The 25,728-nt window shown below is 54.3% G+C and overlaps 1 protein-coding gene across 1 annotated transcript in view; it reads left to right on the top strand.

Annotated features, from left to right (window-relative positions):
* Nucleotides 1-10,103: 10,103 nt before the first annotated feature.
* PPL (periplakin) overlaps nucleotides 10,104-25,728 on the top strand; it is a 47,270-nt gene continuing 31,645 nt past the window's right edge. Inside the window, exon 1 of the mRNA XM_075899226.2 lies at nucleotides 10,104-10,333. Coding sequence (XP_075755341.2) covers nucleotides 10,272-10,333 — 62 coding nt within the window. The 5' untranslated portion in view covers nucleotides 10,104-10,271. The remainder of the gene's footprint in view (nucleotides 10,334-25,728) is intronic.

Genomic DNA, 25,728 nt, shown 5'->3' with positions numbered 1-25,728 from the left:
AAAAGAAACCTCACAAAAATGTGGGGTTTGATGTGTGGGAGGGAGCTGCTGGGGAGCAGGGTGGGGTGAATGGTTTGGGCGAGAGACGGGGTGCAGGCACTGGCTGCCGGTGGTGGAGCAGGGTCTGGGCAGGAGGTAAGGTGCAGAAATGGGCTGGGGTATCAGGTCGTGGTAGAGTGTAGTAGTAGGCTGGGGGTGGGGTTGTGGCGTCTGGGCAGGAGGGAGGAGGTGATGGGGCAGATCCCGGGTTGTGGGGGGAATACAGGTGCTCTGCATCGCCCTGCACTTGCAACCACTGACCCCCTAGGGATACCTCCCCCCCGCTCTCTCTCAGGGATGCTGTGGGGATTAGCAGCTTTCTGTTCTCCTGGCAGCTCTGCTGTGAGGACGCACTGAGTCTGTTCCTCTTCCTGGCCCATGCTAGCTGCCCCTGGGCTGCTTTGAACAGAAGCTGCAGCCGCCTTGCATGGGACCAGCTCTTCCCCTCCACCTCAGGTGGATTCCCTGAGCCCATCGCAGGCCCTACACCGGCTTGCACGCTGTGCACCCCTGGTGTGAGGCTGGCCAAAGGGAGTGCCAGCAAGCAGAGACATCGGCTGAAAGCTCTGACAGTGAGCGCCAGTCCTTTTAACACCAATACACAGACCCCATCCCTGCTGGTCAGCAGAGAATTCCCACCACAACCCCCGATGATGATTTCTGATAACACACGGGCACGGAGGCAGGGAGGAGTCCCACCTTCTGCCTGTGAGGCCTCTGAGCATAACTGATTGTGGAGGCTCTTCCTGTGCGCAGTGCGCTACAGAGCCAGGTACCGGGTAAAGCTATTGCACTGCATTGCAGAGATTCCTAGCGGCTGAGGCAGGCCCTTCTGCTGTGCACGGTGACACTAGCTGCATTGCACAGCGGATAAAGCTGTAACTTTCCCCCAGGTTTAGAAGTAACCCTGGGCTGTACTGCTTGGTCTTGACAACGTCTGCCCTCCTCTGCTGAGCGCTTGGCTGGATGGGCTCTCTGGAGCGATTTCCACATCGGCGAGGGCCGGGCAAGTCGAGGCATTTTCCTGACACCTTCCTTCTTCATGAGTCACAGCACAAAGCAAAGTGCTTGAAGAGGTTCGTCCTAATGAGGCGACTGACGGGTGATCCTGATTCCGAGATGCACAGGCCCTCCAGCCAGCTTGGGAATCCGTCTCTGCAGGCCATTCAGACGAGAGGCGCTGCACTTCGCTACGTGCTGCTTCCCCAAGCGCTAATCATTGGGCCAGAGCCTCCGCAGGTGTAACGTGGCTTGCACGGAGCTAGGCTCTGATACACAAGCGGAGGAAGTGGCCCATTGGCACTGGGCTGCCCCAACTTAACAAGCAGATAACACAGCACAGGAGCCAACACCTGAAAGACAGTTTGTGGGCAGGACTGGTCAGAGAGGGAACAAATTCATCTTCAAGCCTCCCCCAGGGGAACAGGCATGCCACTCCGTTTACAGTGCAAGAATGAAACAGTTTGAAATAGGAGAGTTTGGAATGGGTATATCAGCATTGTGGGGCATCATTGAATCATAGAACTGGAAGGGCTCTCAAGAGGTCATCAAGTCCAGCCCCTGCACTCATGGCAGGGCCAACCACCATCTAGATCATCCCTGACAGATGTTTCTCTAAGCTGCTTTTAAAAATCTCCAGTGATAGAGATTCTACAACCTTCCTAGGCAATTTATTTCAGTGTGTAATCACCTGGAAGTTTTTCCTAATGTCCAACCTCCCTTGCTTCTTGTTCTATCCTCAGAGCTTAAGAAAAATATTTTTCTCCCTCCTCCTTGTAACCACCTTTTAAGTACCTGAAAGTGGCTATGTCCCATCTCAGTCTTCTCTTTTCCAGACTAAACAAGCCCAGTTCTTTCAATCTTCTCTCATACGTCAAGTTTTTGAAGTATTTGAAGGCTTCAATATCTGAGATATAGGCGAGAGGATTATTCTGGGAGGGGTGGGTGAGATTCTGTGGCCTGCACTGTGCAGGGGGTCAGACTAGATGATCATAATGGTCCCTTCTTACCTTAAAGTCTATGAGTCTATGAGTCTGAGTTTTCTAGACCTTTAATCATTTTTGTTGCTCTTCTCTGTACTGTCTCCAATTTGACCACATCTCTCCTGAAATGTGGTATGAAGAACTGATACAGTACTCCAGTTAAGGCCTAACCCATGCAGAGTGGAGCGGAAGAATGACTTTGTATCTTGCACACAACATTCCTGTTAATAGACCCCAGAATGACGTTTGCTTTTTTGTATCAGTGTCACTCTATCGGTTCATATTTAGCTTGTGGTCCACTATGACCTCAAGATCCCTTTGGGCGGTACTCCTTCCTAGGCAGTCATTTCCCATTTTGTATATGTGAAACGGATTGTTCCTTCCTAAGTGGAGTACTTTGCATTTGTTCTTGTTGAATTTTGTCCTATTTACTTCAGGCCATTTCTCCAGTTTGTCTAAATCATTTTGAAATATAACTCTATCCTCCAAAACACTTGCAACTAGGTTGGTATCATCTGCAAACACACCCGCTACACCATTATCTAAATTGTTGATGAAGATATTGAACAGAATTGGTTCTGAAACTGATCCCTGCAGAAGCCCACTTGTAATGCCCTTCTAGAAGGTTTGTGAACCATTGATAACTACTCTGGGAGTGGTTGTCCAACTAATTAGGCACCCACCTTACAGTAGCTCCATCTACATGATAGGTCCCTAGTTTATTAATGAGGTCATGCAAGACTATAATGTTTTATTAAAGTCTGGGTATGCCACATCTACCCCTTCCCCTTTATCCACAAGGCTTGTTATCCTATTAAAGAACGCTATCAGGTTCATTTGACATGATTTGTTCTTTACAAATCCATGCTGATTTATCACCTTATTATCATCCAGATCTTTGCAAATGGATTCCTTAATTATTTGGTTTATTATCTTTCCAGGTAAGGAAAGCTCACAGAATTCAAAATGACCTTAACATATTGCAGAATTTGGTCTGAATCAACAGGGTGATATTCAAGAGACACAAGTGCAAAGTACTATCCTTAGGAAGGGAAAGTCAAATGCACAAGTCCAAAATGGGGAGTAACTGACCAGATGGCAGTATTGCCAAAAAGGATCAGGAGGTTATAGGGAACCACCATTGACTGATATTCAATTTATGTGATGCTGTTGTTAAAAAGGCTAATGGCATTCCAGGCTGTATTAAAAGCAGTGGAGGAAAAAGTACCCCAAAAAGTTACTTGAGTAAAAGTACTGCTACTTTGAAAAAAATGTAAGTCAAAGTATCCTTTGAGTAAAAGTACAAAAGTATCACATCTTAATTGTACTCAAGTATCCAAAAGTAAAAAGTAGCCATCCTATGGAACTCTGTGGTTAGCCACCTAAGTTATAAGGCACCATTATTTTTCATACACACAGGATGTGTCTAGACTGCATCCCTTTTCCGTAAAAGGGATGCAAATTAGACACATCGCAATTGCAAATGAAGCGGGGATTTAAGTCCCCCCCACTTCATTTGCATAAACATGGCTGCCGCTTTTTTCCCCTTATTCCTTTCTGTAAGAGGAATAAGGGATCTTTCGGAAATGGTTTATTTTCCGAAAGATCCCCGTCTAGACTGGCGCTTTTTTCCAGCAAAGCTCCGAGCCGGAAAAAAGCGGCAGCCATGTTTATGCAAATGAAGCGGGGGGGGGATTTAAATCCCCGCTTCATTTGCAATTACCATGTGTCTAATTTGCATCCCTTTTCCGTAAAAGGGAAGCAGTCTAGACACAGCCACAATGTGCATTTATATATATGCATATAGAAAGTCCAGAAGACAAGAAAAGTAAGTGTAGAAAACCTGGCCTAAGAGGAAAGGCTAAGACAAGTGGACATGTTTAGTCTTTCAAAAAGAAGAGTGGGGAGAAGTAACGGGTTTTCTCTTCAGCAAGGGAGATTCAGGTTAGCTGTATGAAAAACCTTCCTAACTCTAAGGCCAGTTGAGCTGTGAACTAGGCTTCCAAGGGAGGTTGTGGAATCTCCATTGCTGGAGGTTTTCAGAACAGACTGGACAAACACCTATCAGGAACGGTCTTGGCATAATTGGTCCTGCTTGAGCTCAGGCAGATGGACTAGAGGACACCTCAAGGTCTGTCTTACATGTCCGTGATTCCAAGGGATGCTTAGATTTTAGCAACACATGGCAAACAGGCCTGACAAGACCATCTAGGGGTATTAAAGAGGTTGGAGTTTGCACCAAAAGTAGATCAACTTGCTGGCTACAGATGCAGGCTACCAATGCATCACACGCTATTCACTGTTTCCTGGGAGTCGGAACAGTGAGCATTTGCAGCCCCATTGCAATAACACGCATGGCAGACCCAGCTGGGGTGCATGTCCATCTCAGCCTCATTCCTTCCTCTGCAACTAAGGCCTCACCATGGCATCCCCAACCAGTTGTCTCTTGTTTGGGCTCAAGGTGACCCCAGAGCTTCTGCAAAGAGGCAGCTCCATTCCCGGGGGGAGACAGCCCAAGGTGGTGAAAAGAGAGGGCTAAGATGGCTTCAGGATACTCTGTCTTGCTAACTCCAGGCCTGGCTCAGGGCCTGTCTGGTCCCCATTACGCATTAGAGCAATCCCTCAGGGTTCCTCTAGGCTGGTGTCACACTGTATGTACACCCTGTCCTGAGGCAGCACAGCCCAATGGCTAGGGTCAGTAGCCCCAGTAGGGGCCTGGGGACCACCCTGCTCCACTGGGCCCCAACCCACAACCCTGTCAGTGGCAGAGCGATCCATCACTCACACAGCAGAGAATCGCACCACACATGCTGAGCTTGCTCAGGTGGGAGATACCATTCACACACCCTCCCTGGGTCACTTCCTACCGGATACAGCGTTGCAGTGCTCCACGTAGCCTCGGGGTCCTCCGGTTCCACAGCACCAGCCTCTTCCTGAGGCTCCTCTGGCAGCTCAGTGCGTTCATCCAGGTCTCTAGCTGGGGTGTCACTAGAACTCCTGCAGCAGGTTCTTCTCCTGCAGCATCCAGCCCAGACAGAGCTGAGCTGCTCCCTTTTATACTGCTCCAGCACTTAGAGCATGCTCAGTATGGCTGAGGGGGTGGGACTTCCTCCCTCCACAGGGCATTAAGTCCTCATGGGCCAATTCAGGGTATTGGCCCTCTGGCCCAGACTACCCAGAGTGCACCGGTCAGCTCCCTCCCCCCGCCATGTCCCTATGCTAGGGACTGCATGGTGTAGAGCTGTGAGGACATCGCTGTGCTGGCTCAAGAGGCCCCCTGTGCTGAGGGCATTTCACCAGGCGTAAAAAGGGTTTTACAGCAGGATCGGAATCTATCCCTTGACATGTTTATCCAGTGGCAGGTGCCCCGGCTGTGCCCGTCATCCCCATGCTAACATCCCATTGCAGCCCTCGTCCATTTTCCCTTACCCCCTTGTGGAATGGCTAGAACACGGTCCCTTGGACCACTTCAGTGTCTCTGCCTCCTCTTGATCTCACTGCCCTTTGACCGCAGCTGGAGAAGTCCCAACGGCCTTGGAAACCTCGCACCACGCTGGTGGCAGAGAGCTCACGAGCAGCAGGTGGAGGGACAAACTGTGCCCTCTGTGCGGGGGTCGGAAAGGCAGCAAGCGGAGGCCATAGATAGAGATTTAAGAGGGCGAGGATGATGGGTTGAAGCAGGATCCCTCAGAGGACTGGGTATAACACCCCCCATTTAGAATAAAAATCCATGCTGGTGGCCTTGAAGGTAAATCTGCAGCCACAGCCAGCACGGAGCCAGCGTTGTCCCTGCTGAAATGAGGCTGTAAGAGCTCAGTTCCTAAGACCCGCGTGCTTCATTTGTCAGTGGTGAGAGCCAGCAATGGAAATAAGCGAAGTGAACACAGATGGCCAGCGTGGGGCAGGCATTGCCGTGTATGTTCGTACAGCCCCTAGCACAGCAGGGCCTCGTCTTCGCTGAGGTAAATCCTACAGCTCCTGCAATGACGGCTGCAGAGCTTCACTGACTCACGCCAGCGCAGGGATGCCCCTCGGTGCCCAGAGGGATTCACGTGGACGATCCGGACTGAGAAACCGACACCTCCGGGTTGCCCAGCTCCAAGGAGGGGAGCGAATGGCCAGGCTGGAAAGCGGAACCTCAGCACCCGGGGGATTGTGGAGCCGGTGCCGGAGGGATGGGTTTGCAAAGGGGCTATGAGGTTTTCCTGAGCGTCCAGGACTGAACGTTCGGAGCAGATTCTGATCTCATTGACACCACTGCAGAGCCAGCTCCTTTCTCGGCATCCCTTGTGGCTTGGGTCTAGTTTCCTCCTGTCCCCTCCCCTCCCCGGGATCATTTCTTTCCTTTCCACCCCCATCCCTAGTGTGGCAGCACCTCCTGCTATTTGTCCTGCTCCCCTCAGGTGGGCGAGCAACGTCACCTCCCGCTAGCACCTCAAATCCCCCCTTTCACTGCAAAATGCTGGCTAATGAAATGCTCTCTCCCCAGCTAGCCACAGCTGCAAGCTGCACTGTGTCACTGACAGCCCGGGGGGGATGGGAGAGGGACAGCACAGGCTGGGGTGCTGGGAAGGACCTGGATCAGGAACCCCAAGCAGCAGCTCTGGGGGCAGTAAACCAGCGTGTGGCACGCTCATTTCGCTGCTCGGTATTGCAGCTGCTGCTGTTTATTTACTGAGCACAGGCCCGCTGAGAGGGGGACAAAGGGGACAATTGCCCAAGGGCCCAGTGATTCCAAGGGGCCTAGCACTGTTCTTATTGCCACAGCCCTAGACCCTTTAAATCACTGCCGGAGTGCTGCACCACACGCTCCGGGCGGCTCAGAGGTCTGCAGGGGGGAGGGGACGCCTATGGTCCAGGTGGCACTGAGGGCTGGTTGCTCCAGCCTCTCCCCTTCTGCCCAAGGCCCCGCCCCTTCTGGGAGCACAGAGCTGGCCCCTGTGTGGGGGCCGTGGAGACTGTGGGCTCCCCGACTGAGCAGTAGGGGTCAATGCTGTGTCTTACGGGGGAAAGATGGGAAGGCAGATCCTTGGCTGGTGTAAATTGTCCTAGGCCCCAAGGCGCAGCATTTACTCTGCTCTAATGAGAAACACAGCATTACTAACGCATTGGCAAGGGACCTGCCTTCCCCCTCTCCCACGGACTGCCTGGCAGGCCACGGACAAGGGACTTAGGCCCAGCTCCTCCCAGGTTCGTCGGTCCCTAACTTCCACTGAAAGCAGCCAAAGACTTGGAGGCTTGGGCCAATTTTTGCTCAGTGATTCAGCTGAGATTTTCACAGCAGACTTGAGGGTTTGGACACATCACCTTCAACTGCCCTTTTCCTGGTCATGCCTCCTGCAGATCCTGGGCCCCTGGAGGCCGCTCTGGGGTCTGGAGAAGAAGGGGAAATGGTGCAATGGAGTTAGTTGATGCTCTCTTGCATGTGTGCAGAGAGACAGGCGGGCCAGTGATAGGGCACTAGCCAAGGACTTGGGAGGAAGGGGTTGAGTCCTTGCTCCGCCACAGACTTGCTGTGTCCTTGGGCAAGTCACCTAGTCTCCATGTGCCTCAGCTGCAAAGCTGGACTATGCAGCTAATAGTGCTGGGAGGAGGGATACATGAAAGACCAGGAAGCGCAATGGTGTAATAGACAGCTCAGAGACTCCCCTCAGTGCACAGCTCCACACCTTGCACATGGAAAGGGCAGCCATGGGACAGCCTTAGGCTGCATTTTTCCAGCACTGGGCACCGCAGGGACTGCGTGCCAAGGTTACGCACGTTCCATCAGCCACTGGATTAGGGATCAGCTGTGGGTTTCAGGCTCACAGCCAAGCTGGGTTTAAATCATTAATTAACAGAAGTGTTAAAAGAGACCATTGCTACAGCATAGAGTCACCTGTCAGCACATCCAGGAAGAACCCCAGGGCTCTCTTAACAGGATGAGAATTAAATTCAAATCAACAGGCAGCCCTTTGGAGCTCATGTTTCCCTGCAGAGAAATGAGCTGATAGCTAAACAACCCAGCCTCCTTTTGCCTGGCAAAGTCATTCATTATCCCCTTTCTCCCTGCGCTGACATACTCCAGCAACAGACAGAGGCGGGGAGAATGCCTGGGCTGCCTTCCGCAGCTCTCTGCTGTAGATGATTGGCAAGGCTGGGGAAAAGGAGCGGACTCTTTCTGCTCTTAGAAGACTCCCCTGGAAAGTTTGATGAGGAATTTGACACTAGGGCTGGGGCCGGGACCGTGAGCTTCTACAATGAACGAGAATTGGGCCCTTTACGTACACGTCTACATGGCAAAACCCCCAGAAAAACAAAGCCACTGTGGCAAGTCTCAAGCTATGGTGCTAAAAATAGCCATGTAGATGTTCCAGCTCAAACTGGAACTTAGGTTCTGAAACCCACCCTTGAATGCCTACACGGCTGGTTCTGGTGCTGTCTTGCAAGCCCCACAAGCCCATCTGTAGAACCAAGCTCTGAGCTCACTGCCGTGAGGTTTTGGGGGTGTCATTATACTTTATGATCCCTCGCAGTTGCCCCCATCCACAAGCAGGCCATGAGGAACAGACCGGGTAAGGACAGATTCTCAGCCACTCTGCTCCTGGTGGGTGTCCAACTTGCTCCCACATTGGCCTGATCTTCAGAGGAACTAAGCGCCCGCAACTCCAGCTGGACTCAGTGTGCCATGCCTGCTGTGCCTCTCCGAAGCTGCCTCTGCCCGTGTCTCACGCCCAAGCACAGAGGCAGCTGAAGACTCCTCGCCTCTTTGGAAAATGTCTCCATTGCCGATTTGCCCTGTTACACTCTGCCTCAAAGGAGCGATAGCACCCAAAGCAAGCCCTGTGCCTTGCTCTAACCACTCACCTGCTCTGCCTACAAGCAAACCACCCTGACCAGTTTGAACACTTGCATCCTACACAGCGCCCAAGGAACAGACCTAATTCTGAGCTCCTGCTCACTGGTGCATGCCGGATGAACAGCCCTGATTTCAGAGGTGTTACAGCGTACAGGATCAGTCGGCCGAATCCTGCACTGACCTGCCCTCAGGACATAACTAGCGCTGGATTCGGCCCTGGTGAGGGCTACACAATTCTGTAGCCATGTGTTTAGTCTCACATGGCCACAAAGCCCAAACAAAAGAGTTGCTCCTAATTGCTCAATTATATACATGCCACATTGTGTGGAAGCATGACCCGGTGATCAGTTTCCCCATTTTTCGGTTGCCCTGTTAGAGCTTAAAAACAACAATGATCCTGTAGTACCTTAGGGCATGTCTACACAGCAGCGTTATTTCGGAATCACTGAGGTGATTCCGAAATAACATAATCTGCGTCTATACAACAGGCAGTTATTTCGACATCACGTGGAAATAATGTCTTACTCCGACTCCTGTAACCCTCATTTTACACGGTGTAAGGGAAGTCAGAGGAAGAGTGCTCTAACTGCTGTGTAGACCTGCCCTTTGAGACTAACAAAAATATATAGATCGTATCATAAGCTTTCATGGGCACATTTTGACATTTCCTTTTCTTTTAAGGCTTTAAAAAACTCCGCATCGGAGTGAAGTGTTTCGTTTTGGGTTGAGTGAAAGATTGCAGTCAACCGGTAACTTGTTAAGAAATGAGAACGGCCACACTGGGTCAGGCGCATCCTGTCTTCCGATGGTGGCCAGTGCCATGTGTCCCAGAGGGAATGAACAGCGATAGGGAATCATCACGTGATCCCACCCCTGTCAGCCCTTCCCAGCTCCCGGCAAACAGAGCTTATTTTCCCAGTTTTGCAGGGTGCCCCAGGAACGGAAAAATAATCAGATACACGACTGTAATGTGCACATTCGGCTGGACAGTCGCTCCCTGCCTCTGGTAACAGGCTGGAATGCTTCCCTCCTGTGAGGGGCTGAAGTAAGCCCCAGCTGTCCCTCGCACAGCGCACACACGCAGAGCCTGATACTGCTCGTGGTCCCTTGGAGTAACCTCTGTGCTGCTCCCAGCGAAAGCAGGCTGGGGAGGTGCGTGTAGCTCCGCCTGTGTCAGTGACATGTGCCGTAGGTAAGCACCACCTTCTCTGGGAGAGCCCTACCCCGCTCAGTGGGAGAACTCACACCCCTGGAGTAGGCACAGAGAGCAGGGCTGGAGGCGGCTGCCGGTTTCCCTGTCCCTTCCTTCCCCAGACGAGCACTGTACCTGCAGGATCTAGCAGCAGCCTCCTTTCGCCAGCTGGCAGCCAGCCCTTTGCATTCAGGCAGCTGCTAGCACCAGGGAAATCACCATGAACTCTCTCTTCAGGAAAAGAAACAAAGGGAAATACAGCCCCACGGTGCAGAAGAAGAGGTGAGTACTCCGGCTTCCTTCCTACGGGGCTCTTGGCATTGCCAGCCTGCAGGACTCAGGCTCTCCCAGAGCTGGGTAACCACACATTCCTAAGTGGCAGGGAAACAAGGAGCAAAGGGATCCTTGGAGAGAGCAGAACAGAGCCACTCTGTTGTCAGGCGTCAGAGTAGAGGCCGGAGACAGGTGCTAGCAGGACATGAGAGGTGCCAAGGACACAGGCACGCAGCAGCGAGCAAGCAGCTTTCCGGAGGCTGCACCGGGCTAGGACAGGCGAACGGGTGCTGCTGTTTCCTTTGGCTTCCTGGCTTTGAAAAATTGTGCAGGTCGGGGTTGTTGGCACATTCCAGAGTGTAATCTCTCCGGGGAGCGGCCGCACGGCTCGGCCTCCCCGTCCCCTTCCTCCGCGCAGCGCTGCCATGCGCCTTATTTACTCCCCCTCCACAGGGCAAACGCCAAGGCAGCAGAACATGTCTCGATGCGTCCTCATTTACACAGCAAGCCCCGCTGATTTGATAAACAAGCATTAATGTATTCCATGCACAGGGGACCAGAGCCAAAGGGAGACGCCCACCGGGGCGCTGGGCCAGCTCTGGCCAGCGGGCGAGGGAAATCAAGAGGCAGGGCCGGTCGAACGCTGCACGGGGCTACCGGGGCAAGTGCTGCAAATGTGAGGTGGTCCCCAGAGGGAAGTTTTGAGGGCCCAATCCTGAGAGGGGCTGAGTGCCTTCAAGCTCCCATTGATTTCAATAGGAGCTGAAGGGATCAGACCCTAAGCCCTTGGCAATGCGCCTGACTAGCAGCATCTATTAGCAATGAACTGTGTCTGTTAGGACGTACTGGGACCCTGTGGTAAACAGGCCTGTGGAGGGGGCATCTAGTCACTATGGGGCAGGTGATTGTCCAATAGGAGTGCTAAGGGCCAGCAAGGGTAGAGAGCCAACCTGTTGCTGCCACCCAGGGATGGGCCCAGCTGGGCTAGTGATGGAGACGGTTTCTTCAGGAGAACAGATGGCACAAAGCCCCAGCCACACCAGCTTGCTGGACTGGATCTGAGGCTCTTTCCTCCGTGAGGTCTTGTTAGCTAATCTTTCCCAGTCTCCTTTGGGGGAGTTTCTCAGCCCACGTGCCGGGATTCCCAGCAGGTCCAGAGTTTATCCCATCCCCTGTGATGATCAGGCCCTCTACCGCAGGGCAAGCCTCTTTTGGAATGTTGATTTTGGGGCAACAGATGAATGACATCTGCCAGGACTTAACCCCACCTCCGCTCTATTACTCCTTCCCCAACTAGGATCCCCCACCCAACATTCCCTGTTGCAGGATGCCTGACACTCTCCACAATCAGCCCCACCTTCTGCTCCCACCTCCAGGACTTTCTCCTCCCTCACTGTCCCCCTCTTTGCTAACAACGCTCACTCTCCTTTCTCCTTACATTCTCTCTCCGACCTCCTGCTCCTCCAGGAGCTCAGGGGAGCCTCTTTTCTCCCCCCACCACCTGCATCCCTGGGCACGCTCAGAGTTTCCACGCATTCGGCAGATGCCATTCTTGGTTACAAACCCCCCGAGTAAACTGAAAGTGAAGTTGGCCCGATTCCTCGGCAAAGCTGAGTGGAAACTCTTTTGCTGTGTTCAGAAAAGTGACTGTTCTTGGAATTGTTAAGGGTTCCCCTGATACCCTCCTTTTATGGAACGCTGGTGAGGTCCAGCAAGCGTGGCGTCTGCATGGGTGGGTTGCTTTTTTAAAGGATCTGTTCTGGAGAGGCATCTAGGGTGGAGACTTGGAACAGCCCTCTGTGTTTGTGTTATACTCAGCCTCGTTCATTAACTCAAACACACCCACTTCAAGAGGAATGGGAAGGAACCAGCTGGAAAACGCATTCTTGGCTGCGTGAGTTACACCTCACCCCCGGAGGTACCTAAAGGCCATGGCTCACCAGGTGCTAAGTTATAATATTAATTAATATAATATAATATAAAAGGAATCAAGACAGAGTCAAGCAAGAAAATGGAGTGCGAGGGGTTAATATTTCCAACAGGCATGGGGAGGGGGGTGTTACACCAGCAAACATGAATTGCAGGTGCAAACAGAGTACTTGCACCTCTCGTGATCCCGATTTGCCTACACATGCGGGTAATCAGAGATGGAAAGAACCACATAGCTGAACTGGGGGTCCCCAAACGTGTGTGGAAATGGCACTGAGAAAGTAAGCCCTTGCTTTGTGCTCAAGTGAAAGGCAGCAGCAGAGATTAGCTGATGCAGCTTTGGAAATGTAAATGAAGCACAACCTCTCTCTGCTGGTTTTATTTTTCTCCTGAATTGATGATGGACCTGTAACCCAGACACACTGGCTGGGTGGGGCACACAGTCCCATTTAGTGGCACTGAGTCCACTCCCAGAGAGAAGACAGAGTCTGCTCCACAACCTTAGTGGAGCACCAGAATCCACTAAGCTCCAGTGGTCCCGGGTTCCATCCCAGCCGCTGACGATTGGGGTGTGCCGGCATGAAGAGCAGCATGGGCCAAGTGGAGAGGATCTCAAGGAGAGAAGTGGACCTGCCTGAGTGGAAGGGACAGGAGATGGACTTGGAGAAAGTGTGTTGTTCTGGGGATGCCAGGATACTAGAGCTCAGGGTCTGTGAGCTAATCAACAATGGCCGTTAAATTCCTCTGGGGCTTTCGTAGGCTGATTGCTACTTCTAAAGTTGAGGAAGGCAAGGTGACATTTTTCCTTTTCTATTGAAATTAACCCTACACTGGGCAAAGTCTGTGCTGTTAGCTCAGTAGTGGTGCAGCATGCAGCAGTTAAGTTCTCTTGCCAAGTACAGACTATGACAGAGGCTAGATTCTAAGCCTCCATAAAGACTTCAGGCTTGTCCCCCGTTTTATAGATCTCAGATTATAAGCAAGCAAATGTATTCAAGCCACAGAAGGCTGAAGGGGAACAGGGGCAGATGAAGGTCCAGTGTTCCTCCACGCAAAATGGAGGCCATGCTCAACGGATCCCGCCCACGGGCTGCATGTTGACCCCTTCATAAACCCAAACCGTACCACGGGCTGCAAACAAGCAGGCCGCAGGTGGCTTACGGGCCACATGTTGAGTAGCCCTGATCCAGATCAGCCCTGACAGGTGTTTGTCCGACCTGCTCTTAGCATTCAGGCCAGAGAACAAGCCCGACTCCACAGCCATCGCAAATGTGAGCCAGGCACGGCCAATGGAGACATTCGGCCCTGCCAATGTGGTCCCTCGAGCGTTCGGCCTAGGCGGGTGGCTGAACAGAGGGCTCAAGCGTGCGCCACCTGGGAGCACCCTCTCCTCTGCTGGAGGCCAGTGGGCGGGGAGGGCCTGGCTGAAGGATGCCTGGGTGAGGCTAAACGACCCGGGCTCGGGGGATGGGACACAGGTTTTAGCACCAGCCTCCCCAGCTAACCTCCTGCTAACATCCCCTCAGCTTTGATCTCAAAGGGCACAAACGAACCCTCGTCAGCTCCTGGGTCCTGCTGAGCACATTTAGCCATCATGGTTGTGGAAAGAGGCTTGAACTGTGCCCTAGAGACTCAGAACCGGACGAAAAAGACGCTGTTTAAAAAGCTCACAATTTTAACCAACCTCGCAACGGGGAGGGGCAGCACGAACTGGCTCCCTCCACAGACAGGGATGCCTGGTTGGTTGGGTGAGGGTTAAGGTACGGTCCTAGAGCGGGCCAGGGAAGTTATGCCAGCATCCAGCTCTGCCATGCCCAATAACCCGGTATGACAAGGGCTCATCAAAACAACGATGGTTAGGCTTGTGGCACCTTGGAGACTAACAAAAATAGATAGATAGACACATAGACAGACACACAGACAGATAGTATATGGGGATAGACAGACAGACAGATAGATAGATAGACACACAGACAGACACACAGACAGATAGTATATGGGGATAGACAGACAGATAGATAGATAGACACATAGACAGACACACAGACAGATAGAGGGGGTATATGGGGATAGATAGACAGACAGATAGATAGATAGACAGAATCATGAGCTCTCAAGGGCCAAACCCGCCTCCTCAGGTGAGGCGGTTCCCTCATGGTACCTCAGCCCTGCTCTGCCCCCCTCAGGTGGCGGCGTGGGGGAGGGGTTTGCGCGTTGCTCTCCAGCAGGCACGATTTTAAATTGCGCCACGTTCCGGAAGACGCCCGGCTCTCCGAGGGGGCCGGCCCTCCTGCGCCATACCTAGCACCCAGCGCCGCGGCGCTCCGAGGTCTGACGCAGGGCCCCTGCCGCTGTGGGGCGCACACAAGACCCGTTTGTGGCTCAAAGCCGGGTTTTTCGTGATCAAAAAATGAAGGGAAAGCAGAGAGGGGCTGGTGGTGCTCGCTCTGGTGCAGGGGTGGCCCTATGGAAATCAATGGCGCTGCAGGCCTGTACGAGACAGGATGTAGAGTGCCATCCAACATTCTCCCACGTTATGAGAAAGACTCCCATTGACTACACTGGGCATTGGCTCAAACCTTTTGCCCGCTTGATCTTATCTTTATGAAAGGCCCTGTGTACTGTGCTGGCACACTAGCCTGCTGGAAGAGACCCCTCCCCCGCCCCTTCTACCTCCTCTGCCCTGCACAACTAAAGCAGTATCCCGTGCCCTTTATTTTGGTATTTAATTCATTTTCCTCTGTGCCACAGTTGATGTGCTAAGACACAACTGCATGGGACAAGTCGCTGTGTGGGAGGAGTTGGACATTTTGGCAAGGAGGAAAGGGGACAGTTGGGGATTCTGAGCCCCAGAAAGCAAGGAATTTGACTCCTGGGAGGAAGTTATAGCTTTTGAGAAGGGGGAGTTTGAATTTCTCTCTCCCCGCTCTGGCCAATTTGGAGATCAGCTAGCTGCCTGCTGCACCCCATCCCAATAACTGCTGCTCAATGCGACAGTAATACTCATTTAGTTTAATGAGCCTGCTAAATAATACTGACATTTCAACAGTTGTCATTAGGTTCCAGAGTTAACAGGGTAATTCCCTTGCTATGACTTATTCTTTCAGGCTGGCTGCAGACTCAAGTAGATGTCAGTGCATTGCTTTACACTCAGATGGTTACCTTCACATGCAGAAAGGGAGGCACTATTTTTTAAATGAAACCTGTGATTCTGAAAATAATTCCCCAAGTTTAAAAACCAAGGGAATCCTGTGACCATGCAGTCACATCAGACACAGTACTCTGCCTGTACAGCAGTCTGGAACACATGCTCTGAGCAGGTGCTAGACTGTCAATTGTGTCTACCTGCTACAGTTGTCAGGCTGTAGTGTGGACCAAGCACTATTTTAGTACATATAGGTAACAAGTGATAACATCCATCCTCAGAACACTTCCAAGATGGGGAAACATCCAGCCCCATGACAGATGTGGGGAAACCTCTGGGAGAACAGGTTAAGCGACTTGCTCAGGGACACAATAGGAATCACTATTAGAATGAAAAAAACAACAACCCAGCATGTAGGCCTCCCTGACTCCCAGGCCTGTCTAAGGCTCTGGGCCTAACTCTCATTTCAGTGACCCTGGTGTACATGCGGAGTAACTCTTCTGAGCATTTTACAAAAGGAACTCAGGGTCACTAGCCCCATTTTACAGATGGGGAAACTGAGGTACAGTGCAACATGGTGACTTCCTCTAAGTCACCCAGCAGGCCAACAGCAGGGGTAGGAATAGAACCGCCATCCCAGTACTAGGCAGTAAGCTACTGACTGAGGCTTCTAGGCATGACAGTAACACGAGTAATAAATAACTAAACAGGGCTTCAATAAATAACCAGGACCTGTCTGAACTCCTCCTCTGGAGAACAACTAGCCAGAAGAGTGAGCCGCTGGCAACGGGGCACCTCCTGGAGTGCTAACCTGCCTCTGGGCTGACCTCAGGGACCACCACACTCTTGCAGCTTGAGGCCAAGAGCCAGGCGCTGCAGCTGGGGTGGGAGGAGGCTGGTTCAGTCTCACAGGGACACTCACATGCACTGGCCTATAGTGATGTAAAGGGGTAACCGGTTAACTGGAGACCCACCTGGGCAGGCTCAGCCTAGCTTGGTCGGAGCAGCCCGCAGCCACTGAAATGAAGTCTTCTCTCTCTCACACATGTGGTGTAAGTCAGGAGTCACTCCAGTTCAACCAGCTGTGTTCCACCAGTATCACACTGGTGCAAGTGAGAGGAGTATCTGGCCCCAGTGGGTTGGCGTGGGGTGTGAGTCAGTGCAGAGTTTAGCCAGCTGGAGAGAGGCTTTTATCCGAGGCAGTGAAGCCTCCTCAGAAACATCTGTCAGGACAAACGTGTTACGCTTGTGCATGGGGCTCATGCCGATGCATTGAGCCTGGATGTCTTGACGGTGAAATCCTGTCGCCTGAACAGAGAACAAAGCCGTGTGGAGCTAGAGCAGAACCCCAGCTACTTAGTACTGAGAGATTCACCAGAGAGGGGCAGATTCTGCCCTCACGGATGCTCCCGTTCCGCCAGGGGGATTTCATGGCGAGTTACTCCCAGCGTGAGAAGAGAATCGGGCCTGAAGTCAGACACGGGAGGCCAATAGCCCACTGTGCCCTGGCTAACGATGAGTGGAAGCTGCAGCTTCCTACAGTGCAGAGGACCCCGAGGAGTTGTGAGCGGCCTAGCGTGGATCGCACACATCAGCCTACGTGCCCCGTAACACTAGGGCCTTCACCGTGGCAATGGAACTGCAGAGGAGGAAGCTAAGGGATCAGCGAAGGGGCGTCAGGAGCAAAGGGGACAGATGAGCGTTTCAGTAAGTCCCAGCCAGGGCCACCATGGGATGACTCAAGCTCTGGGCACAGAGCTGACCTGTTCCAAGAAAGCACTGCTAGGCCATGTGAAGTTCCTGGAGGTGTGGCGAGTTCTGCCTCCCGACCGCACCGGGGGAAGCAAGCCCAGGTACCTCACACCTCGCTGCAGAGGAAGCTGCATGATGGGAGTCCCTCCCAAACCAAGAAAGATGCCGCTGCCCGTCATCGCGTTTCACAGCGCACCGGCTCTACGCTGACATGGCTCAGGAGGGCTCCCTCTCGTCGCTGGGACGCTCCAACGGGGCAGCTCCCTGGGAAGACGGGAGCAGCATCAAGTCCTGGGAAGCCATGACGGCCAAACCTTCATTCGGGGAGCGCACGCTGCAGCGTGTCCGTTCACCGGGGCTGAAAGGCTCCGCCTCTCCCAGCAAGGCCTTTAGCTGCATGCCTGTCTGTGGCTAGCGGAAACCCACACAGACCCCGGAGCGTCCAAACACCGGAGCGTTCCTGCTGCGCCGTTCCTGGGCACCATCTGCTTGTCCTTCCCCGCAGGCCCTGAACTGCTCTCCTCCAGAAACACAACACTAATGAGCTACGCCTCAGACACCAGCTTCACGCAGCGTTTGCTATTGCTTTCGTCCCAGTCACCGACCGGCCTCTTCCTTGGGGGACTCGCCTATGTGCCTGGCTAGCTTGTACCTGTTGTATTTTACTTTGCTGGCTCGCCGAGAGGAACAAGGAAAAGATCTGGTCCATTGCTTCCCTCAGAAATATTCCTCCCCTCCCCACCTCATGCAAGACGTGGGCAAGTCAATACCCAAATGGGCAGCCCTCCCGTCCTGTGCTATAGCTGCAGTGAGACCCTGAGGGGAGAGGGTCTTGTGAGGGGCACTGGGCTAGGGCCCAGGTCAGCCTTGGGCCAGACTAGCTGACACTGGGCAAGTTGTTCAGTTCCTCAAGGCCTTGCTTTCCCGTCTGTAAAAGAGGAACAAGCAGACCTTCCTGGTCTCTCTGCTCTATCCAGCTAGGGAGCTCCATAAGGCAGGATTGTCTCTCCTCATCCACAGCACCCTGGCCGCCCAAAGTCCCTTGGCCAAGGCCTCGAAGGCTCCAGCCATACCGTGAGCAGCAGCAAGTCTCTGCAACGGGGTTGGCAGACGTGGGCTCGCAAAGCTCACTCCGCAGAGCTACCCGGAGCAGCGTCGAGGCTCTGAAGCCTGGGAACGGTGAAGGAGACTCCATGCCCGATGCTAATCTCAGCGAAGAGAAACTCGCAGGCGTAGGAGTCGACGGGAGCGTAGCCTGGATAGAATCCAAATCAAAACCCCTTGTAGAAAGTCCGTGCTGCTGGTGTGTGTGTCCTGAAGATAAAGACAGAGCCAAACGTGTAATTCCCCTAAAGTCAACAGAGAGGCGGCTCCTTATGCCGGAGCTGAACTTGCCCTGTACCCTTTCAGTAGAACTTGTGCTCTTTCACACACTGCCCTGCACCAGCTGGCATGATGAAAAGCAGCCAGGAGCTGAGCTATCAGGCATGTGTATCCGCCTTACGGCCAGTCCTTTTTCCAGGGCTAAAACTTCCCAAGTTTTTTAATCTTCTGTCAAGGGGGGTTTTCCTCCAGCGGGCAGCAGTAGAAATCCCAGCCACTAATAACAAAAGGAGACACAGTATCAGGGGGTGGCTGTGTTCGTCTGAATCTACAAAAGCGGCGAGGAGTCCTGTGGCACCTTATAGACTAACCCAAGTGTTGGAGCATAAGCTTTCGTGGGCAAAGACCCACTTCTCAGATGCACGTCACCCGCTCAGGATTGCAGGAATGAATGTCAGCACCAGTCGCCGCGAGCACAGGATAATACAGAGCCTGCAAACGGAACTGCCGCATCTTCTCACCAAAATCTGGAACCTTCGGTTAGGGGTGGGCGAGATACCTCTCCCAGGCCAGACCTGGGCCACCAAGCCCCCGGATCCGGCCTGTGCACCCCCGTGCCAGGACCTCAGCCCTGTTTTAAGGAGCAGCCCTGTTTTAAGTGCAGGGCTGCTCCATGTGACTCTCTGCTCTACAGGGAGGGGGCGGCTTCGGGTGATAGCCCTGACCCCAGCCCAGTCCTCAGCTCCTATTGGCCGGAAACAACCAGCCAATAGGAGTTGAGAGATTGGCCTGGGGCCAGAGCAGAGCGAGCCCCTTCCTCCTCCCAGAGTTGAGAGCCACCTGGAGGGAGCAGCCTGCGGTTTCAATGCTCTGGGGCTGCAGCAGGCAGGGAGCCCGGCCTCCCTTGGGGGTGCTGCAGGGCTGCTGGCCAGGAGACACAGGTAAGCACCTCCCAGCCAGAGCCTGCCTTTGGCACCCCAGGCCTCCTGCACCCCAACTCTTCCCCCCAGGTCACCATCCAAACCCTCTACACCCCCCTGCCTCAGGTCACAACTCCCTCCTGCACCCTTCTCCCAGGCCAGGATCCTCTCCTGCACCCAATCTCCCCCCCCCCCCCCGGCCCTACTCCCCAATCCCCTGCCCCAGGTCACAGCCCCCTCCTTCACCCAAACTCCCTCTCAGATCCCACACCCTCTCCTGCCCCCCACTCCCTTACCCCATGGCGCCCTTCTGCACCCAGCCTCCAAACTAGACCCTACCGCTCCTCCACAGATCTTTCCAAAATCTTGGCATGGTCCCCCACCAAAAATTATTGCCCACTGCTGATTTTGGGACAAGTCCCCTATAGAGTCAGATCCAGTTTCCAGGGGAGAGACTTTGCCAGTATTAAAGCAGCCTGCCCCCATTTCAGCTGGCAGCTCAGAGCGGACGTGGAGGCCAAAGCAACCTACGGGGCCATCCCAGCGAAGCCTGCTTCTGCATTGCTCAAAAAGGGAAACTCAGGAAGAAACTGAAGGCCCGTGACGGGATTTCCTGGCACCTGTGCTCAGGTGGAAAGCGGGAGCCCAGGTTCCTATCAGAGCATGGGAACACGTGCGCATTCCGGAAATACCTGACCTTCGGACTCGGGGCATTTCGTCAGTCAAAGGAGAACGCTCTGCTTCGAAATCCCGTGCGCTTAGACAAAGGCACTAACAGCAGAGAGAATTCCGACCGGCTCGAGAGGCAGCGGAAAGTGTTTCATAGGAATGCAAACTATGAAGCGTTGATTTGATAGGCCTGCCGACCAGGCCGGGCAAAGCGGGTGACTGCCCTAGGGCCCGCCAATACAAAATGTCTTGGGGCTCCTGGCCACCCGCAACTGGACCCCAGTCCCTTTAAATTGCTGCCGCCCAGCCCCGCCCTTTCTGCATGGGTCAGGCATGGCTGTTGGCCTGGCTGATTTGATGCAAGTGAGCACGCTGCAGATTTCTGCCCTGATGCTGCCACACACAAACCCTTTTGTGGGGGAGCCATCCCATTAATTTCAAAAGCCAAAAGGGCCAGAATCCTTTGCCAGACAGACACAGCCCCTTCTCCAAGGGACAGCGAGTTTATTGGGTGGCGAGGAGATACACTTGGGAGCCCGTTCCAGTGACCTTTCGCGTTACCACCTGGCAGGAAATGGCATCTCTCAGACTAGGCTGGGAGGCTTGGGGCACTGGTTTTCCCAGTTCTAATCCAGCCAAGGCGCCAGGGGTTCCCAATGGTTCCCCTACAACAGCGGTCACCAGCCAGTCGATCGGGATCTACCAGTGGATCTTGGAGCCTCTGACAGGGGATCCTGACTGGTTTCACTGGAAAGCTCTCAAGTGCTGGCACTTCACTTGCCCCTCCACCCACTGCCATGCTGCTCCTGCCCTCTGCCTTGGAGCTGCCCCTTGGGAGCCTCCTGCTTGCTGTGCAGGGTGTGGGAGGGAGAAGGGGGGGCGCTGATGTCAGGGTGTCCCTCCTCCCCCCGCTCCTGTACCCGGCCTTCACCCAGAGAAAAGGGGGTGGAGGGAGCGTGGCAATGCAAACCCGTCATGCACAGTGTGTCTGTGTCACTCACAAACACGCCCTGTCCTTCCCTCTCATCTCCCGACCCCACACGGGGTTCTTACTCCTTGTACTGCTTGCAAAGTGCATTGTGTTTGGTTTGTGACTGGACTGTGCATTTCGTAACTTTCCTTTGCAGCCGACCCTGCTCCTGCAGCTCCCATTGAGCAGCAAGAGAGAACTGTGGGGCTGGGGCCTGTAGATGGGGCAGCACATGATGCCATGGAGCCATTGCTGTCCGTGCCAGCTGCTTTCAGGAGTGGCGGTGCAGGGCCAGTGAGCCTGACTTAACTCTGCTGCTCCATCCCTGGGGCACCTGTGGGGTGGGCATGGAGGAGGGGGGTGGGACTCAAGCCCACAACCCCCCAGCCAAAGCTGCACCCCTTAGTTCACTCAAGAACCCACCCCACCTCCCTACCTTCAGAGGGGCCCTGATCCTGCTTTCCTAATACAGGAGCCAGCTCCATCCGCGGGGCAGGCTGTGTGGGCTGTGCAGCCGCTCCCAGAGTGGGCGGGGAGGGTGAAACTCGATCCCAGCACCCTGTGATTCCTCAATACTTGAGAGGCCTGGTCTCTCTGCCTCGCTGTAGCTTTCCCATCCCTCGTACCAGCCCTGTGCGGGCAGGTTGTCGGGGGGGGGGGGGGGGGCAGTCTCTCTGGTTCTGGGTTCCAGACCGTGCCGGTCCCCTATAGGGTGGTCCTTGTTCAGGGCCAGGTTGTGCCCCCAAGTAGAGCACACGGGAAGCCATTCCTCTGTGCCCAGAGCTCCCCTCTTCATGAGGAACGGGCCCACCAGAGCCCCAAGGCCCCACAGAAGGGTCTCAGGAGAGGGCTCGGGTCTTGGGCTGCCCAGCCTTAGGAGAAGGTGGCCGTGGGGGAAGGGGAGGCATGCTGCCCCTCTCTCAGCCCCATGGAGGCTGTGTTCCTTATCCCTCCAAAGAGGGGACCCCATTAACATAGGGTCACGAAGGCAGGAAGGGGTGAGCGTGTGCATGGGAACTCCATTGGAGCCATGTGACACAGGCGCCCACTGCTGGGGCACAGAGCCCGTGAGGAGGTGCTAGACCTCTGTGGGGATGGCACATGTGGGGGGATCGATCTGTTTCGAGACGGGCCCCGCAGACCATTGGGGCGGGTGCAAACAGCTCTGTCTGGGACGCGAGCCCTCGCCTGCGGTTTCCCTGCAGGAGGCAGCTGGCTGGAGTCTGCCCTTCCAGACAAACTCCCCTGCAAGCCAAGAGCGGAGTAAAGCCCAGGGCACAGGCCTCGGCCCCGGGTGGGACACGCCGCTCCAGCAGCCCAGGGGAGGCGGTTTGTGAGCGGGACTGGACAGCTCTCTGCGGAGCCCTGTCCAAACTGGCTCCTTTACGTGGCCAGCCGAACCCCTCTGCGGCTGCAAAGCCAGGTCAGCACATCCCTTCTCTTGGTGGTCTCTCCCTGAGCCAGGACCTCCTCCTCCACCACGGCTCCAGCCCATAAACCAACAGCCTCGTCTGCCCCCCAGGGAGGGGCCCCACGGGACGCAGTCCAGCCTCCAGCTGAACAAAGAAAGCCGAGCCAAGCCGGCACCGTCCCATTGTCCAGGGCGACCGCGGGCCACATCTGGTTCCCATTGCCACTGCGCCCGTTGGCCGTTCCAGCTGGAGTTGTGAAACCAGCCTGAGCGTCTCCAGCAGTGAGCAGGCAGCTCCGAGACTCACCGCTTTTCCCGAAGGCCCGGGGCTCAGCGAAGACACCCGAGTCTGCTCTTGGGGAAGCCCAGGAAGGTTTCCCTGCCGGCTCCAGGACGTGGCAAAGCCAGAGCATCCTCCGGGGCACGGACTGACTGTCAAGCGGACGCTGCCCGGCCTCTGTTCCATCGGAGGTCTCGCCAGCAGCTGAGAGGCGTCAGCGTTGTGTCCAAGATGGCAGTGGCTGATGGCTTCTCATGCAGAGGATGGGGAGGGCAAGTCTGGGTGTCTGGCTGGTGAGTCTTGCCCTCATGCTCAGGGTTTAGCTGATCGCCATATTTAGGGTCGGGAAGGAATTTTCCTCCAGGGTAGATTGGCAGAGGCCCTGGAGGTTTTTCGCCTTCCTCTGTAGCATGGGGTACAGATCACAGCTGGAGGATTCTCTGCATCTTGGGGTCTTCAAAGTATTTGAAGGCTTCAATATCTGAGATCTAGGTGAGAGGATTATTCTAGGGGGGGTGGGTGAGATTCTGCGGCCTTCACTGTGCAGGGGGTCAGACTAGATGATCATAATGGTCCCTTCTGACCTGAAAGTCTATGAGTCTAAGTCTCCGGGCTGCTAAGAGAGAGGGTGCAAAGGCCTGGCAGCTTCCGCAGCCTTGGAAAGTTTGCAGGGCAGGCTCTCGGCTGCTCCATGGCACTCGCGAGATGCTTGGCAGGCAGGACCGCGGCAACGCTCCCAAGCCACGTGGCCACTCCTTGCAAAGGCCACGATTTAATCGTCAGCAGCTGACGGCTGCAATTCCGAGCTGCCCTTGTGCTTTCACTCCTGCCTGGGCTGCGTGGGGATAAAATCCTGCCGCTCCACCAGGTAGCAGCTTGTTCCCATTTTGCACAGGGATGAATTAGTGCGCGAGGTGCGGTGGAGAATCTGGCCAGGATCCTGCATGTGCACGTGGACAGGACTGTGATTAACATCTTGGCCTCCCCTTGTGCGCCATGCAGGGGCCCACTGGGCCAGATCCTGAGCTGAGGCAAATCAGTTCAACTCACTGGGGCTCTGCTGATCGACGCCAGTGGAGGAGCTGGTCAGTCCTGTTTGGAGTTGCATTACTTCGTATTCTGTCGGGGCTCGCCTCCCCGTGCAGGATCCTAGCAGGCCAACACCACTTGTCCTTTCCTTTCGGCTTATGGGGAGATTTCCACCTCCAAACATCGCGTACTGCAAGCAGCGCGAGGAGCCAGACAGTGGAGTCTGCTCTATGGAGAGATGGGGGAGACATTGCTTAAAACCTCTTCGACTCAGAACTACGACCTGTTAGAAATACAAACGCCCAACAGTGCAATAGACCCTTCGCCCAGCCCATCACGCGTGGGCACGGGCTTAGCAAGCCTTTCGTCTTCAAAGCGGAGAATTAGAAGATCATTTACTCTTCTCTTCCTCCTAGGCTCTCAAAGCACATCCCTGCAGACAAGAAGGGTCCAGCTCTGAGAGCTAGGTGTTAATAACTATCAGCATCCAGCATTCACTAACAAACCCTCAGAAATGCCCCTCAGGGGCTGGGAAGAGGTTTGATCCCCATCGCCCCACAGAGAGGTGGCTCTGCTTGTCCATGGTCACCAGACACATTGCTTCACAGCAAAGTCTAGTGGGCTGATTCGTCACTCGCTCATGCTGGGTTCACCAGAGTCATTCGCTGAGGTTTCAGGTCGCCTTGTGGAGGAAGGTGCTGCAGCACCAAAGTACGGAGCCCTAACCAGATCCGACTCAAGTGACATGCCAAAGGTCTGCAAGAGACGCAGTGGCGGAGCTAGGAGTGCTGCTCCGTGGTTTCCACCCCTAGAATTCTGCAATGGTGTCAGCTCAGAGTCCTATAGTGGTGTTTAAATCCAGCCTCTCGGCCTGTTATGCTAAATCAGGACCCGGGGTGTTTTCGCCTACAAGGTCAATATCTTCAGAGCCTCCTAACCTCATCAGCTCCGTGCCCTTAGAGGGCTCCATGGTGGTGAAGTCAGAAGCTGGGCTGCAGGCAGATTCAAAGAGGCTGCTTCTAATCCAGGCTGCAGGGGCTCTCTCTCCCCGGTAAGGTGGAGACACCCCAACCAAGGTGGGCTTGTGACGGAAAACCGCCCCCACCCCTCCGGTGAGATGCAAAAGGCAGATTGTGTCATCCCTTGGCTCGCTCCTCGCCCACATGCTCTTTCCCCACAGCAGCGTGGGCCTGTGCCCTGTGCTGTTTTGAGGCTCTGCAGAGGTGCACCCCCCTCCCGAGATGGAGGACTTGCAGAGGCAGGACACGCCAGCAAGCAGCATTACTTACCTCCAAGCAGGCAGGCGACAAACACTAGGCAGCTTTGGGACCAGTGATCATTTCAATTGAGTCCAATGCCAAGGGGCCCGTTTTCAAAAGCGGCGTTGGAGCCAGATGTGCAAAGGTGTCCAGGTGCCCAGAGATGCTCAGAGGTGCCTATTGGGATTTCAAAAGCCCCTTGGGGCTAGCGCCTATTGAAATCAATAGCGGCTGTGTGACTTCTCAACACCCGCTGTCTACACATCCTTAGGCACCTACCTGCCTTTGGAAATCTGTCCCCGAGTCACTTGAAAATAGGACTTGCACTTCTGAGCACGTCACCCTAAATCACACCGCCCAGTGCTCACCACGGGTCTATTTATTAAGCCAGGATTTCCTGTTTGTGCGTAGACCACGTTAACACAGCGGGCCAGACTCTGATCTTAGTGACAGTGACAGTGACGTAAATCCAGAGTAAGTCCACTAAAGTGCAGCAAGAGTGGAAGCAGCTGAGGCCCTTTCTGGGTGATCTTGCCGCGTCTGCAACTGTGCGCCCAAATCCTATCAGCACAACGGCTGTTTGTGCCCGGGATCATCCTGTGTGCCTGAGCAACTGCAGCATTTTGCCTGCATGTCAGGTGCACGCCTGGGTAGATATTTTGTGCATGCAGCTCCCCTGAAACGTGGGGAGAGCGCCCCGTTCTAGCCTGGCCTGTA

Source organism: Pelodiscus sinensis, chromosome 15, assembly GCF_052426305.1.
Source record: "Pelodiscus sinensis isolate ZL-2025 chromosome 15, ASM5242630v1, whole genome shotgun sequence".
Taxonomy (NCBI): Eukaryota; Metazoa; Chordata; order Testudines; family Trionychidae; genus Pelodiscus; species Pelodiscus sinensis.
This window is presented reverse-complemented; position numbering and strand designations above follow the sequence as displayed.